We start from the raw sequence: 19,230 nt of genomic DNA on the forward strand, positions 1-19,230 counted from the left end.
TCCACGGAACCTCAACTCCACAGTCCGATACCCTAACACTGGAGCACAGAACGTCAACTCCACAGTTCCACACCATAACCAATGGACTACGGAACCTCAACTCCACAGTCCGACACCCTGACCAGTGGACCGCGCTCGGCACTCCAGTGTGTTATACTGAAATTTTGTTAGATTTTAACAACTTGATGTTGCTTTTTGTAATAACAGCACAGTTTTCTTTTACACTTGAATCATTTAATTTTTTCACTAAAAGAACATATTTAATGTTACATTTATCATTCAACTTAAACACACCGGAAATCATTTTATTGAAAATTGCGACCATGTAACGTCGAGCAGAGTGGTGTATTACTTAGAACATAAGGTAAAATCAAATATGCAAATAACGTTTTATTGATGCCAAGAAAAACAAAAATACAAAGTAAAAGTGATTACATGTATTAAATATTCTTTTGGTTATTTAGACTAAATAATTTTGTTTCAATAGTTCCTAATATTCACGTGGTGGAGAAAATCCTACTGAAGTTATTTCTTATAATAACTTGAATGAAATTTGGTTTCACTCCACTTTATGAAGAACACAATTATTCAGTTTAATTGAAACAAAATAGAATAATTTTCCAATCAATCGATACTCTGTCTAGCATCTTTAAAAAAGTAATAAAAAGAAATTGTATTGTTATCTCCACATTTAACACTTAGGGAGGAAATACAAAATCAGTAGAAATTTCGCAAATAATATAATCAAATATAATTCTATTAACATTTGGAAGAAGTAACGAAACACACGTCCACAAGTACTACATTGATAACAAGATTTATCTATTTATATATAATTAAAAAGAAAATTCATCTATATCTAATATTTATACACATATTGTTTTAGCTGTTGGTCTTTATAAAAACTTTCCCTTTATTCGTACCTGTCATTTTCAATGAATTCGATGACGAGGAACCCACTTTGAGACTAATAATGGCTGGAGACGGCTTGAATGGGTAATGAATGGGTACATTTGCTGTTATGTTAAACTTATATTAAAGTTTTTCTTCATTACCTATTCAGGCCGTCTCAATGAAGTTTTTCTGGAACCTACCTGCCAGCCCGCTTTCCCTCTGCTCTTGCTACTGTGTTATGGCTCCAATTTTTAATATTTTGGTTTTATTTCAAAGGAATTAACACGATTAATAAACTATTTATACAGCAAACGTTTGTGCTTCTAATAATGATGGTGCTGCAATTAACTTGATTTCAGTTTTCATTTGCTAGTCGTCTAGCCCTACATAAGGTCTTTACCGAATAAAATGATCGAGTGGTTTTGGTTTAGTACAAAGTTACTTAATTAGCTAACTACACTTTATCTGCTGCGGGAATCGAACCCCAGGTTCCATCTTTTAAAGCCCTGCACTCACGGCTGAGGTACCAGGAGACAAGTGATCGAGAGAAACGTGTCACTCAATAACAGAAATGGAAACTAATCTGGTGACCATGTAGTGGATATTTTTTCTTCTTTCCGTAACAGCGAGACGGAAAAATCATGACCGAGTCCAAGTCTTTTATACGTTTATTTATGTCTTCTTATCGCTCAATGAATGATGCTTTTATATCATGTTAGTGAGAACATTTTGAATAATTTTGATGTAGCATGAAAGTCCTCGATGTATGCCTATCTCTTTCTAATTGTTTAAATAATAAAGTTTTAATCGCTTTAATTATAACAACATGTTGATCTTTGGATGACCCTGACTCATGTTCAACGTCAGGGGGTCAGACATCTCTTCTGTGTCAAGCATTAGTATAAAAATTTTAACATAGGTTACTATGTGCAAACGCAAAGTAAAATTTGGGTTTTTATTTACTCATCCATACCAGAACTTTAATATATATTAATTATTGAAAGCTAAAAATACAGAAAGTCATAAGCATGTTTTAAAAAGAAAATAACTCCAAATTATAAACGTGGAAATATAAGCAACACTTTAATATCTATACCTAAATCACATGACAATAACACGAGTAATGATTCTTCGAATACGTGATGTACATTACGATCTATTTATCTAAAAACAGTGGGTACAGCGTGTATGAAATTACAAAACTACTGTGTAACTTTCTGCTAATTCTTCAAAGATACCATTAGAAATTTAATAACATAAATGTTTCGTATGCGGTCTTATATCATGTATATATATATATATATCAAAAACATAAATTTATATAACCCCTTATCTACAATACAAACAAAAACAAGTAAAATAATCTACTATATGAAATTAAATTTTAAGTAAATTGAAGTCAAAACAAAACTGAAACTAAACATCTGATACATATATTGAACTGCAATATTTTTATTACTCCTAACTATCTGCAGTGGGGTGAGACATTACTCACTTTATCACTATTTAAAAAATAATAATCTTAGAGTTATTGATTTTAAGCAACAGATGACGCTTTAACTGTTACCTGGTACTTGTTTTCTAAATGTTATTTGCTCTGTTTTAAACTTATCTTCTGAAAGCGGTTTAAGGTTACATTATATGTCCAACTCTTTTTCTTTCCATAGAATTAGAAAACGAAAATTCCTCATCTTGTCAATAACAAAATTCGATCAGAGTCAGTTTAATTGTGAATTATCATGTTTAAATAAGTTTTGAAATCGACAGATTAAGTTCCATGGACTATTTCTTTAAAGGAATATCTAATAAATAAAGAAAAACATCATACAGTGTAATTATATTATGTGAGGCTAATGGCTTGTATAACTCCGATAATAAAACTTTAGTCTATTTAAAGCAGTTAATGGATAACATCATAATAACGTTCTGCTAGTATGTGCAACAGTAGGAAATACACAGTCGCGGTCAGTTCATTAAGAATAACTATCTCGTAACCACTAGTTGTCAACAGTTGTGGGTTATTTTAGATGTGGAACGTTGTTGGCTTGAAACTCCATATATGTTCACAATTTAAAACTTAGTTTATCATGGGAAATTGTCAAATGATCTTTGAATTTGATAGAAAGTGTTCTCCCACCGCATATGGGATCTACGTCAGCAGATGCCTGCCTCCCCTACTAAATATAAAATATTTTACTAGCCCCACTCTGAAGCTTATAACTCAGTTCTGTTTGCCTGTCCTGTACAAACTACACTATCTGTTAGTTAGTTTTTTTGTGATACAAATAAATGTCATTCCATGGCAGTTTTCTCACACAAAATACTAGGTGACATACCGACCCCTCAATTCACTCCCTGGGGGTTCTAAGAGTACATATCAGTTTTGCTGGCAATCGGTCCAGCAGTTCGCCATTTATAGCAGACACATATACAGACTTTTGTCAAATAATGGTTTAGATTTGCCTGATGAAAGAATGATTCAAATAGAATGAAATATCTCAAATTCGATAGTTACCGCTTATTAATAAACAATTTAAATTTTGATGTATTTGGAAAACAAAGCATTATAAGTTCATGAAGGCTTAACACTTAAATTCCATTTTGACCTACCTAGAAATCTAACATTTGAAGTCCCCTCTGGGATACCTTGCAACGAAAGTACATTTTATTGTGTTATACAACACATCTAGAAACTAATTATAGTAAGTATAGTATTTTGGCACTTGTGTATAAAGGATGACGTTGTAACGTCGAAACATGTAGAGTCGTCAACTATTTGAATGTTTTTAATTGTGTACCAGTTTAACGTTGAATATTATCTATGATTTTAACATCTAGAAACATCTAAAACCCACAATAGCATATCTGTCAAGCACATCTATAAATCTAACGTTTTCTGATAATGAATAGTAAAGCCACGGCAACAATTGTATACACCTTTAATGAACGTTTTGGAATTACACCTTACGCTTTAAGCAATTCTTATATACACAGAACCCTGACATCGAAAGCCCGTTTTTGGTACACGTAAAAATCGAGCTATTAAAGCCCATCTTATCTTATCTAGAAATTATACATTATTCAAGCCCATTATAGTTTTAGCATTTCAAATCTCTTCTGTCTTACCAAGAAATCTAAAACATAAAAGTCGTTCTGACATACCAAGAAACCTAATACTTAAAGCTCATCGTGGAATACTTAAAAATATAATGTTTTAGGCCCACTCCGATCTATTTATGGGAACATAAGACTTCAGAACTCTCCTGACAGACTGTAACAACTTATTTTTATGCTCATCATGATCTATTTACCAAGTGAGAAATTCTACATGTAATATTACTGGTACAGTTAATTAAATGATGACAAAAATATCAAAAACATAATTACTAAAAGCCTTCACTGTCAGAATGTCCCAAGTTTCTTCATATTTTTGGTTGACTAATAGATTCTACCAATGATAATAAATTTTGTAATATTTATGCAACTTGAGACTTCCTTTATTTAATACACTATCGTTTTACTATTCTATTGAATGGCTATTTTAGTATAGAAATAAAAAAGGAGAAACCTTACGAGAGTGGTTAACATATGGAAGGCATAACATTTTGCTAAAAGTATTTTTAATATTGTTCACGTTATCTCAATCATTTCTCTAACTCCAGAGTTAAAATATAATTCAGTATTTTCAAACTTAAAGATACCTCATGCAACACATGGGCTAATTAGCTATAGGGCTCGAGCACATCCATCCGTAATATTGAACTACTGAGTAAATGGAGAGCATCCATTCAACAGCACCTAGAGCTTATGAGATATGCACCTGAAAGACTTATTAAAACTTAATGTTTTGTGACTGTGCATTAAAAAACAGAAGAAAGAATGAAGTAACATCGATTACTTAATTTCTCACAAAGCAGCTAAGCCCAAAGTATCACATATATTTGTATCAGAGGGTTTTATTTTAATTTGAATCTTACCTATTTGCTCTTACGTTAAGGTCAATTACTTATCAACGCTGCAAACCAGCTAAGCCTAAAGTTTTGCATCGTTTTAAGCAGGAAAGTTTATTCTAATGAAAATCTTACTTCTTTTCTTTTACATTATAATAAATAAGTATTTTATTTTGTTCTGTATCGTATACGTTGAAATATTTATTATGTGCTGCTACGAAATACCTCGGATAAAACAAAACAGGACATTATTATAAAATATTTTTGAAGGAAAAACTTCTTCCGTAATAATCCTTAATCTTATAATTATTAATCTGCTATGCCCGCTTTGTTAAGCGTAAGATATGACTGTACGTTTCTAGGTTTTTGTTGCCATTATTAACCAGCTCATTAAGCTGAAACGTTAAGAATCCAGCCTGTAAACGTATTGTCATACATTAGAGTATACATAATTTATAGAAACAACTAAACTGTTGAAACAAGGGAAATCCTCCACCTTGCACATACAACAACTAGAACAATATCAAAGAGGGCGCTTAGACACAAAGCGTTAAAAATAAACGCATGTTTCTTAGACATTGTATACTATAAAATAACTTTACCGTCAAATAATTCGGTCTATAGCAAACATTAAATTTTATCTAGTATTAATTTGAAATTCCGGTTAAATATTTTATTTTTTATTGAACAAAAAATTATCTAAATATTCATACCTTTTGTTACGTACTTATTCACAAAGAAGCAAAAACTAAGAAAATAAGATTTCGTTGTGGTTTTACTAACAGATTTGAAACTCTTTATTTTCAATCTTCCAATATTTTGTTATAAAACTTTTTAAAGTCAGAACTCTTTAGGTTCCTGACGTATTCATTAATATGTATTGATAGAAAAAAATATTATTAGAAATTTGTAGAGATCAAAATACTGAATCATACTGATGAATTCTAGTTCTATAATTCAGTACGGTTATGTTTATATATTTTCATATCTGAGGTAACATAACTGCAAATTAGTAAAAATGTCAAAACGACGTTCATCACGTAATTATCAACATAATTCTGTTTGTTTAACAATGTTGACTGCTATATATTGGAGAAACTAAATTGACTAGTTCCAACTTAAAAGGAATGCATTGCTTGAGATAATTCCTAATGCCTTTTTTATTTATTTCATTATTGTTCTCATTTACTGTAGTCAGTTTATTGCGAGTAAAATGAATTTCAATACTATAATATTTTCGTGGGGAACGAGACGGTCATTTAAAACTATGTTAAATGTACAAGAATGACATTTATATTGTATAAAACATTAATATTATGGATTTATCTATGGAATTACAAGGATGCAATAGACTGACCAAATCTCTCGAAAATAACAGTTATGGCCTGTAAAACTGACATTCTTATTTCATTTCAAAGCATTAATGAGCCACCTAAATACATGCTCAAGAAATGTTCAGATGGATTCGTGTGTTTCGGGTGTGGCTTCAGGGTTGCTTGACACTGGAATCATCTCGCCCGGAAGTTCGCCAGAACAAGTAATTGTGGCAATAATTCCCATACGGAGTCGTGGATTGGTCAGGTAGTAAATGATGGGATTGAAGACAGTTGAAGCCTTGGCAAAAAGCGGTGGAATTAAAGTGAGAACGGAAGGAACTGTAGAAGGAGGCTTGAAAACTGTCCACAAACACACGATAGCATATGGTGACCAAGAAACCACGAAAGTGATAACAATCACTAGACACATCTGGAAAGATATTGCTAAATTTTATTGACATATTTCTCTATTTAAATGTATTTAGGGTTATATAAGTGTTTGTCTATCTGTTTGTTTACATATCTGTCTACCTATTACTCTGCCTGGTTTATAATTAACAATAGGAAATAAACTATACATTTTTATAGTGATTATATAAAACCTAATACGTTATGTGTAACCATAAATATATGTTAAACTAAAGTTATTTGCTTCAGCTGTTGCCCATTTCCAACGATTGGAGAGCAACGTGAAGGACTTAAGAGACTCACCATTGTTACGTTCCTTTCATTTGCCCACTGATCACAAATAGCACTACGCAGAGAGGGCGCAACAGGCTTGACACTCAGCTGACGAGCGATGTTGAAATAGCAGATGGCGATCAACAGGAAGGGTACTAGGAAACCCAGGACGAAGTACACGATAATGAAAGACTTGTAACTTCCATCGTTATGTCTCCAGTCAATGGTGCAAGTGGTAATACTGGGTTCGGGTCCGTATCTGTTAATTCAGTTGGTATCTGGTTATTTATATGGAACTTCAAGACAACGCGAATTAATCTGTAATAGTATCATTCTTAAACAGCAAGAGCCTAAAATGTAATACAGTGAGATTAGGAGTGTATTCAAATCAGATGCATTTTTTAAAGTAAAAATGAATTGTATACATCGTTCCAAGTTGTTTCGTATAAGGTATAAGACACAAGTACAGAACTATAAAGTAATTCATATTTCATTTATGACTGCTTCTTTTTTGACAGAGCGCGGTAATACTAAACATACAGAGAGATCAGATTATATTCCTAATCTTATGCCACTGAATAACTTAAATAAAGTAAATGTAATGAGGCCAGTCGGGCAAAATTATTAATTGTTGTTAAAAGTCTGATTATTCACTCACATTACCCTTTGTAACAATGAAAACTTATCAATGTTCAGGTCATCATGTCTCTTGAATTTCGTTAATCGTCAGTATGAATGGTTTTGTTTTTCAGCATTTAATTGTGTTTATGACAAAGCTGCTAAAGCTATTTATATGCAATCGTACATAATTTTTAACTACTGACCAGACAAAAGGCAGCCAGTCAACAGCACCTTATCATCTGTCACCTACGCTAAGGGATTGACTGTTATTCTTATAACGCACCCACATCTTAAAGTGCAGGGAAGTTTTTATGGTATCGCATGGATTCGAACCCAGTTCGTCAGCTCTGAAATTCAGAGATCTATTGCAAGGTTAATTCGCACTCTTTTTTTTTTCAGTAACAAATTAAAAAAAAGAGAGAGAGACAGGGCAGTTTGCTAAATATTGGTATCATTGCTATGGTTGGGCTTATTGATCATTATAGTGCTTTATCTTGAAGATAAACACATTTTTTTTTCAGTATAGTATATTTAGTATTAAGTTTAACATAAATATATTAGGAAGTTCTAAGCCAATTCGGCCTCCATTTTCACTTCATGAACTTGCATAGGATGATGAACCAATCTTAAAATCTACATTCTAGTGTAGAAAAATATAACGATTCTAACATCATTTAAGTCTCCCGCTGGGACAGCGGTAGGTCTACGAATTTACAACGCTAAACTCAGGGGTCCGATTCCCCTCGGTGGACACAGCAGATAGCCCGATGTGGCTTTTCTATAAGAAAAACACACATCATCTAATCTATGAAAGAACCAGGAAATTCACGTTGTCTAGAAAAAGCTATCTTTGAAACTGAATTAAAGCCCAGGCTATAAAAAATTTTAACTTTTGGTTATGTTTTTATATTTGCAATTTTTATTGTATATACAAATATTAAACAATAATTCTATAGTTGAAACCTCATTCATCAAATATATTACGTCTTTGTAGCTTACAATAAACGACATTTTAGTCAAACAGCTACGCCACCTAGGGACAATGAAAGACGTTAATTTTATAAAATGTGTATCGTTCATACCAGTAAAACACAAGGAGCTTGTGGGGCAATCTGCATGCCAATATAGAATATGAGTGATAAGGCGAAGATCAGTACGTTTGGAATTCAGTTTACTAAGAAATTCACCAGTAAATTATTCTTACGTAACACCTCAGGGATTCTACATCATGAGTAAATTTCGATTTATTTAATTTTTTATTTGTTAAAAACTACTTTATTAATTAACATAAAAATTTAAAAGATTTAATGTGCTTTTCTGCTCGAAACATATTTAATTCAATTTGGTTTTATCACTTAGCGCACTCTGGCAACTCAAAGTAAAGTTAAATGCTAGACATAGATTTTTGTATAAAAGATAAAATAAATCTTTAAATGGAATTTTCCTAATGAGCTGATTTGCAAGTTCCCATGTATTATGTATTTTTATTTCTCTTTGTTTTCAACTCAAACATTTTCAATTTTATTTCGTAAGCGAACCTTCAAACGTAAGCGTAAGCTCTAGCGAACTTTCAAATTCTGCTAAGTACAATAAAGATGTTTTCTTTAAATAAAAATCTTAGTAATCGATTCACGCCCCCAGTGGCACGGCGGGATGTCTACGTACTTACAAAGTTAGAATCCGAGTTTCGCTATCCATGGTGGGAAGAGCACAGATCCCCCCCCCCAGTGGCACGGCGGGATGTCTACGTACTTACAGCGTTAGAATCCCAGTTTCGATACCTGTGGTGGGCAGAGCACACATAGCCCTTGTGTAGCTTTGTGCATAATTAAAAACAAACAAACAAGAGCACAGATAGTCCATTGTGTAGCCTTGTGCTTAACTTTAACCAATCAACTGATTCATTTTTCGGAAAACATAATTTAATAATACAGTAAAACACGAACGTAGTAACATGAAGCATTTATTAAATGTTTCGGAATCTTCAAAATTCCATCTTTAGTAATCTAGAGATACAAAATAAACACAATAGTAATTACAATAGAAATATGATATAACATGAAATATATAATAAGTACACAATGATAATTACAATAGAAACATGATATAATATGAAATATATAATAAGTAAACAATTTGGATATACCGAACATTCCAAAACGTTAAATAAAATGCTTCATATTATTACGTTCGTGTTTTGCTTTATTATAAACAATCTTATATATATATATATGTTATAATATTATAATGCTGCATACTAAAACTAGCTATTCTGGTCGTGTAACATATTCAGGTTTAGTATTGTGACTCATTTGAAAGGCCTACCAGATGTGTTAATCTTTGTTTAAAATAAAAATTCATTGAGTAAACTTTAATATAAATTTAAATTCAGCGTTTCTGTTGAGGCAACTATATACAGTGGGTTTTCAAAATATTGTCAGAAAAAAAGTGTACATTAAAAAAAAAGACACTGGCTCTTACCTTCCCCATCCAATGAGAGGCATCACTGACCAAAATATGGCGTAGACCCAAACAGCACATATCATCTGGCAATATCTTTTATAGGTCAATTTCCGTCCTATAAAGATCATAATCAAAGCACTAATTTTAATTAAGCTAATTTACTTTAGTGTAATTCAATGGGTCTAAACGTTAGGACTGCTTTGCTAATGTACACATAACCAAGACAATTAAGCATGTTTAAGTTACTTTTAACATTATAACAATGATATATTTTTCTTCAAACCTTCTACAAAAATGTAGGTAAGTGTAAATATATATTTTTAGGTGTTTAAAAATCCTGTTCAAGTACTATACTACAGAAATTTATTTCCAGTACAATTGGAACACATTTTAAATTGCTAACGAAATCAATATTAAATTTCAAATATTTTTTGTAATTCTACTCTGTTTGAATAATTCTGAAAATGAGTGGGACTCAGAGAACAAACAGAACCGAACGTGCAGACTCTACGCAGAGAGCGGGAACAAATTCTAACGAATTGGAGATACTTCGCAAAAACAAATGTTTCCGAATATGAGATTATATACTTGAGGTATTTTAAAGGCAATCGTTTAGTTTTTAATTTTCGTTTTATTTATTTTTCAAGGTGGTTTTTACAACTTGTATTAGTCAGTTTTCGGAACATTTTTTAAAAATAGAAATCTTTGCAAACAACAAATATTGGAAAATGTTCAAAAAGTTTCGGTCACAGTTTACTGAAAGTTAAATAGTTTAGTTTTTTCACAATTAATAGTGAATTTAACAAGATGGATCACGTGTCTTTTCCAAACAACTATTACCGTGTGTAATAGTTATTTTCTTACCAGAAGGGTCAAAAAAGTATTGTCTATTTTGAATTTGAGAAAATTTATAAACTGATCACTATAAATTATTTCAGTTCTGTTAAACCTGGTCTGGAAAATATTGTGGACCTTGAAAAACTGTTACTTATATCTGAATACATGTTAATTGATGGAAGTATTAAATATTAGCAGTTTTCCATTGAAAAGTTTGAACTTTAATCTGTTATCTCGTGCTCTTTATGAGGCGCCAAATGTAACTTTGCAATATTAGGAAAACTGTTTTTACAGAGAGAGAAAAAAAGGAATTTTTCCAAAAATTAGTTTCTTCTCTCATCTTGATTAATTGGTCAAATAGACTACAGTATGCAGTTACATTTTCAACACCCAAAGCATTGTAAATCAACTGGCATTGTGACATAATATTTAGCACAGATATTAGCCTTTTGTACATATGTACTTTATATATGTGTGTGTATGTATATAGCAAAAAGTATGACTAATGTTTGTAATAATAATTAATTTTAGAGGAAAATTCTGTTATCTTTTTTTTTTTTTGAATAAAATAATGATTTATGCATGAGAAATATCTGCGATAGGTTTCTTACGGAAATCAATACGGCACGTGATGAGGTAACGGTCCAATCCAAGCAGAGCTAGTACACCAATGTGAGCGGAGCCAAAAAGAAACCCCATAAATGCATACCATTGACACCCTCCTTCATTAAACAGCCACCTAAAAGAAGGAAAAATAAAAGACACTTCCACATTTTGTTAGAGTTTTATTATTCAATATAATAATTATTAAAACTCGATTCTGCTTTAGGTGTGAATATTGTGAAAACAAGTATCTGATTCACACAGAAAAAACTACAGTGCGTTTTTTATACCAGTTAATACTTATTTTTTTTTCAAAATCAGTAAAATTTCTTGATATATATATATATATATATATGTGTGTGTGTGTGTGTGTGTGTAATTTGATTTCTAACTTCTTACTCTTAAACAAACGATAGGTTTACATTGTCTTCTAAATATCTTCTTTAGTGTCAACCGTATAATACTAACTGTACCAACCACATAGTAACTTTTGCTCCACCTGTATAGTGAATGAATACAAATATTGTCAAATTGTTAAAACATGATATTTATTGAAGAATTTCTATGTAAGTTTTAGTATATTGAGTCGACTCTAAAGAAGTCAATATTGTACTTTTTTTTATGCAAAGTTAAGTATGAAGCGGATAAGCGTTTCTGGTAGAAACGTTGATCAGTTTATTTGTATCCAATTTCTACATATAGATTCACCTGATTGAAAGCTTTAGCTCGATGAGAAATCCTACATTCTCCAATAAGAAGCTAAATTTGATATAGCTAAAGAAATAAAGCTCATAAATTTGTTAGTATCATTACCTGTTGGCAAAACTAGATGAAGCGGAGAATGGGAAACCGAAGAGAATTATTCCTAAATCGGATACAGCCAAAGTAATCAGTAAGAGGTTCGTTGGAGTAAGTAAGGTTCGAAATCGGATAAACATTGTAATGATGATCCCATTACCAAATGTCCCCAGGATTCCTGATGATAGGAAAATCAAAGTTAACATCTAAGAAATCACTGTCCACATGTAAATGATCCACACAAAGCAATTCACAACAAAGACAGAAACTACTATATGATAAAAAATGTAGTTTTGGTTGAGCTAAAGTATAAATTTCCGAAGTGTACACGGGAATTAAAACCTGAAAATAAAGATAATTCATAACATTTAAAAATGCTTTGTGAATTATTCTTAGTGGCTATTTGTTATTTTCATAATTATATTTTCATGTGTATGAACATTTTATTAATACTTTTGTAGTTAGAAATATCTAACATAATATGAAGAATTTACTTGTATCGAATATCTACTAGGTGAAAAATTAAAAATCTGACATTCTGACAGCTTTGTTTACCACATACCCTGAATAATTGAGAAAATAGTTCAAGAGAACACATTCATATCTATAGAAACTGTTGCTTTAAACATTAAATTCAGCAAAAAAGTAACATTGGAGTTTTACATTTTACAAAACTTGTAACAAAGATATCGAAACAAATTAGATTCCTAAATAATTATGTGTTAAACAATTGGGTGTAGTTTTAAAGTAAAAGTCAATCAAATTATGATCAAAGAAAACAGCAACAACGCTCACGAGAAAGAAGAACACCCAATAAAATAAATTACAACATCGTCAAGACAATAAGAATGGTCAATGGGGTCCAAGGGATATTGGCAACAGTGTATATTTCTGTTCTTCTACCACCACTGATGGAATTTTGCTTTTTATAAAATGAAGTGTCGGATCATTAAACGATCCTCATGAAGTCACATAATGATGTGCTAACAGTCTCTCGCTAACAAATTCTGTTACCCATAAGAAAAACCTAAAATATTTATTTACCATGTTTTGTTTTGTTTTTGTTACAAGTTAGGACTTATAGTTTAGTTAACTGTATTTTTAGAGAGATAGGAGGTAAACATTATAGAAAGAGTAAAGTATATATCCCAAATGAATCTGATTTGTTTTTCTTATAGATATGATTTCCCTCACTTTATTTCGCTGTATTATTTAACACAAACATATCTACCGAGACATTAAGAAAAAAAGTAGCGCTAAGGTGAAAAACATACTGAACTACCAAGATTTACTCTGTTATTAATATGGTGACGAAGTTAGAATAATCCTGGTGTTATAATTTTGTCATTGTTTATTTTATTTATTGTGAACGTGTTATACTTAGGACAACGGAAAAGCATAATATCATCAATTTGAGTCCATTACAAATAACCTCTAATGATTTTCACAGGAAACAACTACACAAGGGGCCATCTGTGCTCTACCCATTACGGGTATCAAAACCCAGTTTCTAGCGTTGTAAACCTGCAGAAATACCGTTGTGCCACTGAGGGACTATTTTATAGGTAAAGTAAATTAGACGCATGCACCCAAATACATACCTGCGCGTGCATGTAGCCAAATACGCACCTGCGCATGCATGTACCCCAGTACGTACCTGTGCGCGCATCTACCGTTATACGCATCAGCGTGCGCATGTACCATTATACGCACCAGCGCACGCATGCACCCAGATATGCTTCTGCATGCGCATGTACCAAAATGCGTAGCTGAGCGCGCATTTACCATTATACAAACCTGTGAGCACATGTACTCAAACACGCACCTGCGCGCTCATGTACCAATATCCGCACTTGTACGTGGAAGTACCATTATATGCACCTGTGAGCACATGTACCCAAACACGCACCTGCGCGCGCATGTACCAATATCCTCACCTGTGCGTGGAAATATCATTATATGCACCTGTACCAGTATTGGCTCCTGCACACGCATGTACCCAAATATGCACATGTGCACGCATGTAACAATATCCGCACCTGTGTGTGGAAGTACCATTATATGCACTTGTACCAGTATTGGCTTCTGTACACGCATGTATCCAAATATGCACCTGTGCACGCATGTAACAATATATCCACCGAACTGGTGTATTTAAGTGTTTTACACTCACAAAAAGAAAACTATCATTCTATCGGTATTTAAAGAACTTGTAGCATTCCGCCACAGTTTAATTCTTCGTACTGTTAGCCGACACTAAGCAGCTTGTACATAATTGAATAGAGTTGTTTAAGCATTTGTTTAACAACAAGTAAAAGATTGGAATGGTCTATTCTTTCACTGCGGGTGTGTCTGTGAGCCAGACTAGTTTCACTACTATAAAGGCTTGGTTTGGTCTGATATTTCATTGGTGGTAGTGTCTAGGATTACTGATGAGGAGTGGAATTATCCGAAACTAGTCTGGTTCACAGACACACCCCCAGTGAAAGAATAGACCAGTCCAAGCTTTTACTTGTTGTTAAACAAATGTTTAAACAACTCTATTCAATATATGCACCTGCGCACGCATGTACAAATATTGAAAAAACTTAAAATTTTGTATTTTAAAGTTCAGCATAGTCATCAGAAAATATTCTCTAGAAGTAAATTTGAATTCTCTTACTCTTATTGAGTTGAACGCAAATAAATAAACTATGCACAGTGACAATAATCGTTATTGGATGCTTAAACTCTATGAAAATTGACAAATGCATAAGACAAAAGACAAACCTTTTAGTGGATTGTTTGCTCCCTAAACTATTCCAAGAAATCTATTAAAGGCTTATTAAAAACTAGTTAACTTGAATTATTATACCTTAGGAGATTATTTGTCCAGCTAAACAAATTACTTAATTTTGTTTACCAGATTAAGGACTTGAACTTGAGAGAGAGCGAGATAGATAACTGAGAGAGTATAGCATTATTACAAAATTCAATAATGACATTTCTCTCTCAGGGCACACGCAATATATACAAATGGAAAATATTGTTGGCTAGTTTCACATAGCATGTTTAATTGTACATAAATATTTCCCATGAGATAGCAAAGATTAAACTATAGGCGAATGACCCAGAACAAAAGGTTATAGGGTGAAAGGAAATAAGCTATTTTCTTGACCATCGTTCTGAGTCAAACTATATACAGTTGTAAAGGAAGGTTTTCACCAACTAAGATGAAAGTTATGAAAAAAGCAATAGGTTTCTAAATGGGCTAAGTTTCATTATGTAATTTCTAGTTAAACAAAGGTTGGATAGATATTTATTAGATAATGAAAAAATGCACTTCTTGTGGCTGTTTTACCTATCACATTGTGCAAAATGGGTTAATATGGCCTCATCTAAATTACAACAATTGCAATTTGAAACAAATGCTACATTTAGTAACATCACTTAAAGCTAAGTTTAAATTCCAAGTGTCAGCGAATTATTAGAAACCAATGGGACTAAGATTTGTGATGAGGATCGCATGATTTGTATTACAATTTTAGGCCTATTGCATTTAACTCATCATTTAAATGCTCCTGGCAGGGATCGCAAAGGCCTGTGCCATGCACAACAGCTTGCTCATTATATACGATAATGGCACAAAAGAAGGTGTGGACTAATGTAAGATAATGACGTACATTGCTGCTAAAGCCTGTGATTGAAGTATATGTCTTTGTAGAGAGGTAAAATGACCACTCATTATAAAGCAATCACCCTTTATTAAAAGTTTATTACACTTGATCTGTGTTTCTTTTATAGAAACTTCGGCTTTCTATAATTCCTCATTATTTGAAATCAACAAAGTGAAATTCTCTTAAATAACTATTTTGTACCCATCAAAAAATTTAAAATGCTTATATTGCACAAACGTTGCTAAAACCCAAAAAAATGAAATTGCACATTTGATCATTCTCACTTGTACACATCCACCATTGTTGTACGAGATCACAAGAACAATAGTTAGCATGATTTTCTCTAGATATTAGCACTTCATAATTGATGATATACAGGGGTAGCCATTTTACTGCAAGAGACCATCTTATCCCACTTTTCCCTATGCATGAAAAGTGCAGGGTATCAAAAAATAGCTGTTCGTGTTTAAAACAAAGATGCAACAATAGTTCTATCTCAAAAGTGTTGGTCTGAGCCAAAAAGCAAATTTTGTTACAAGACATTGTAAAATTATAATGTGTTTCCATAAACGACAAACTATTTTGTAGTTTGCGGAATTTAAGTCTGTTGCACTCTTGTAATGCCAATTCCAAGATACAGTTTCTTCTCATAGTTGAAAATAGATGGTGTTATTGGTACATATTTCTTCCATCAAGACCAGGCATTGTTCTATTTTGAAGTTTGTATTTGTGAGAAACTGGAAAATGTCCTACTAAACTGCTGGGTTGGTTGTGTGGGACTGTTACTCTGGGCTCTGTGACCTCCAGTCCTAAAGCTGCTAAAATTTTAGTTCTAGAGACACACCAAGACTATACGGATTACACTATAAGTCCATGGCGATCATGTAAATATGGTAATAAACCTGAGAGTAAATAGACCAATATGCACTTTACCTCATGTCCAGCCACCCCATTTGTCCTACAATGGACCTTGTGTAAAACTCGATTCCGGGATCCTATTTCCTATTCTTATCAGCAGCAGCAGATTAACTCACATACCCCATCACCTCAACCAAATAAGGTGTCCCCGGTAAAACCCACAACAACATAGAATGAAGGAGAAGATTCGTTTTCAAAGATGACTAGAATGAAAAAATGAGCTGAGATCAACAATGCATGAAAGGTGTCTGAATGCCTTGTATCTCATGTCAGTTGAATCAGAACTGGTACGACAAATGGACTTTGATGACCTCATATGAGATTCTTCTTCGTTTGTTACTTTTCAAACACAAAGCTACATAATGGGTTAACTGTGCTGTGCCCACCACGGGTATCACATCCGATTTTAACGTTAAAAGTCTGTAGACTTAACGCTGAGCTACTGGGTCGGCAGGTAATACAAATATTGTCATGATATTTGTGTTTGTATTTTTCATATTTGTGTGGGACCGTTACTCTGGGTTCTGTGATCTCCAGTCCTAAAGCTGCTGAAATTTCGGTCCTAGAGACACATCAAAACTATACGGATTACACTATAAGTCAATGGAGATCATGCAGTTATTATTAAAAACGCAGACTATTTCGATCAGACACATAAATAATTAGTTTGTAATCGTTCATATTTTCCCCAAAGCAAACAGTTATTTAAGCTAACTTTTTGAATGTGACAAAATTAAATCGTTTTATTTTGGTGTAATATACTGTGATATGACTTGCTTGTTTTAATAATGAGGTTGTTTTAAGCCATATTGTAATGTTATAATTTAGATTTTTAGTTAAAGTGCGCATGACACTAAGATGGAAAAGTTTTATAATGTAGGCCTAAATAGTTTAAATATTTTGACATCAAAGTTTTAGTAAATTCGAGGAGTACATTATAAATACGAGAGACAATGAAGCATTGAGAAAAGTTGTTCTAGGCAGCAAATGGTGCATCATTCAGTGTATTTTATTTTCAGTTACTCGATCAATCAGCCATGAATTTTTACAAGTAAGTTTATTTTTACGTTATTCTAATATAGTTAGCATGGCTGTAAACGTGGTTCACAAGTTACCACATTGTTCAAGTTAGTAATAAAAGTTAAGGAAGAAATAAACTGATTTGTTATCATTACCTAGACTGGACTTTGAATTATTTTCACCAGGTAAATCAAGAGAGCCCGCGAACCAAAAGACAACTTCAGAACAGAGTGTTTTATCAATCTACGGATTTATTTATTCGTGCATTTTACTACAAGTTTGTAATTTAATGTGGCAAGGAGGAGCAAGGATTCTTACTCCACCTCTGCTTACCAGTAATATTATGCTTTCATACATTGACTTCCAAACAGGCCAACAACTACACTGTGCATTGATAACTGAGTAACTGAGCGCACTACATTTTATTACAGTTATCACAAAAACAATGACTCAGAGAGACTGTTAGAATATTAATTATAGTAATAAAAAAAAACAATGAAAGAGAAGGAAAATCTCGTGAGAACAAGACATGAATAATTAAATTCTCAAAGGACAATAGTTTTTTAGCAAATATAAATCTATGTTTTTTAATTGGAAGATTAACTACAAAACTTTAACAAGTGTGGTGTTTACAGGTTATAATAACACGACTTTTGTACTTTCAGGGCCAATTTGTTAACAGCTTGACTCAAGCTCGAAACATAACTGAGCCACGAAGGTAAGGGCCATCTCGCTGCATGGGCTGGATATGCCTTAAACAGTTTGGGCTGATGCATTTGTATTTCTCTATAAAGTTATTATGTTTTGAAATTTACGAAGTACAAAAATTTGCCAATTTGAAAGAAACATTTGCAGTCTACAGATAGCTAAGGGATTTTCATCCCAATGTTTCGCGAGCTTTCGGTATTCAAATCCTAATATCTAAATGTTTGTTTTATATTTTTACAATATTCTAATAGCATACATAACAGACTAACTAGGTAATCTAACATATTAAGAAATTAATGTCGCTTTGTTTTAGATGAGAAAAACCAAAACAACTTATATATCAGAATAAAACATTTATTAAATTAAGTAGTCTGCATTATTATCGATGATGCTTTTCCATCTTACAATCAGGTTGTTAATGCTCTGATTAAAGAAATCACTTGGCTTTGAAGCAAAAAACATGTCGATGTCCTCTTTAACACCTTTCACATGTGCATACGTTTTCCCATTAAGATGGTGTTGCAAAAGATGGTAATATGATGGTGCCATATCTGGAGAATATGGTGGGTGGAGGAGAACTTCCCAACCCAACTCCATAATCTTGTGCTGCGTCAAACGTGCCACATGTGGACTTTCATTGTCATGGAGAAGAACACCTTTCCGATTGACAAGTGAAGGGCGTTTCTGATTTAGGGCTTGATTTAAACGTTCCATTTGCTGACTATAGATCTCTGCATTGACAGTTTGCTGTAGACTGAGGAGTTC

The 19,230-nt window shown here is 32.7% G+C and overlaps 1 protein-coding gene across 2 annotated transcripts in view; it reads right to left on the reverse strand.

The window, feature by feature from the left end:
* The window catches only part of LOC106463858 (visual pigment-like receptor peropsin), a 76,873-nt gene that overhangs the window by 50,747 nt on the left and 6,896 nt on the right, over positions 1–19,230 (reverse strand). Inside the window, 5 exon segments of one of the 2 annotated variants that reach the window (NM_001314108.1) lie at positions 6,300–6,590; positions 6,872–7,100; positions 9,944–10,040; positions 11,374–11,501; positions 12,179–12,341. In NM_001314108.1, the coding sequence (NP_001301037.1) occupies positions 6,300–6,590; positions 6,872–7,100; positions 9,944–10,040; positions 11,374–11,501; positions 12,179–12,341 (908 nt within the window). 2 annotated transcript variants of the gene reach the window in all.

Source organism: Limulus polyphemus, unplaced genomic scaffold, assembly GCF_000517525.1.
Source record: "Limulus polyphemus unplaced genomic scaffold, Limulus_polyphemus-2.1.2 Scaffold1505, whole genome shotgun sequence".
NCBI lineage: Eukaryota > Metazoa > Arthropoda > Merostomata > Xiphosura > Limulidae > Limulus > Limulus polyphemus.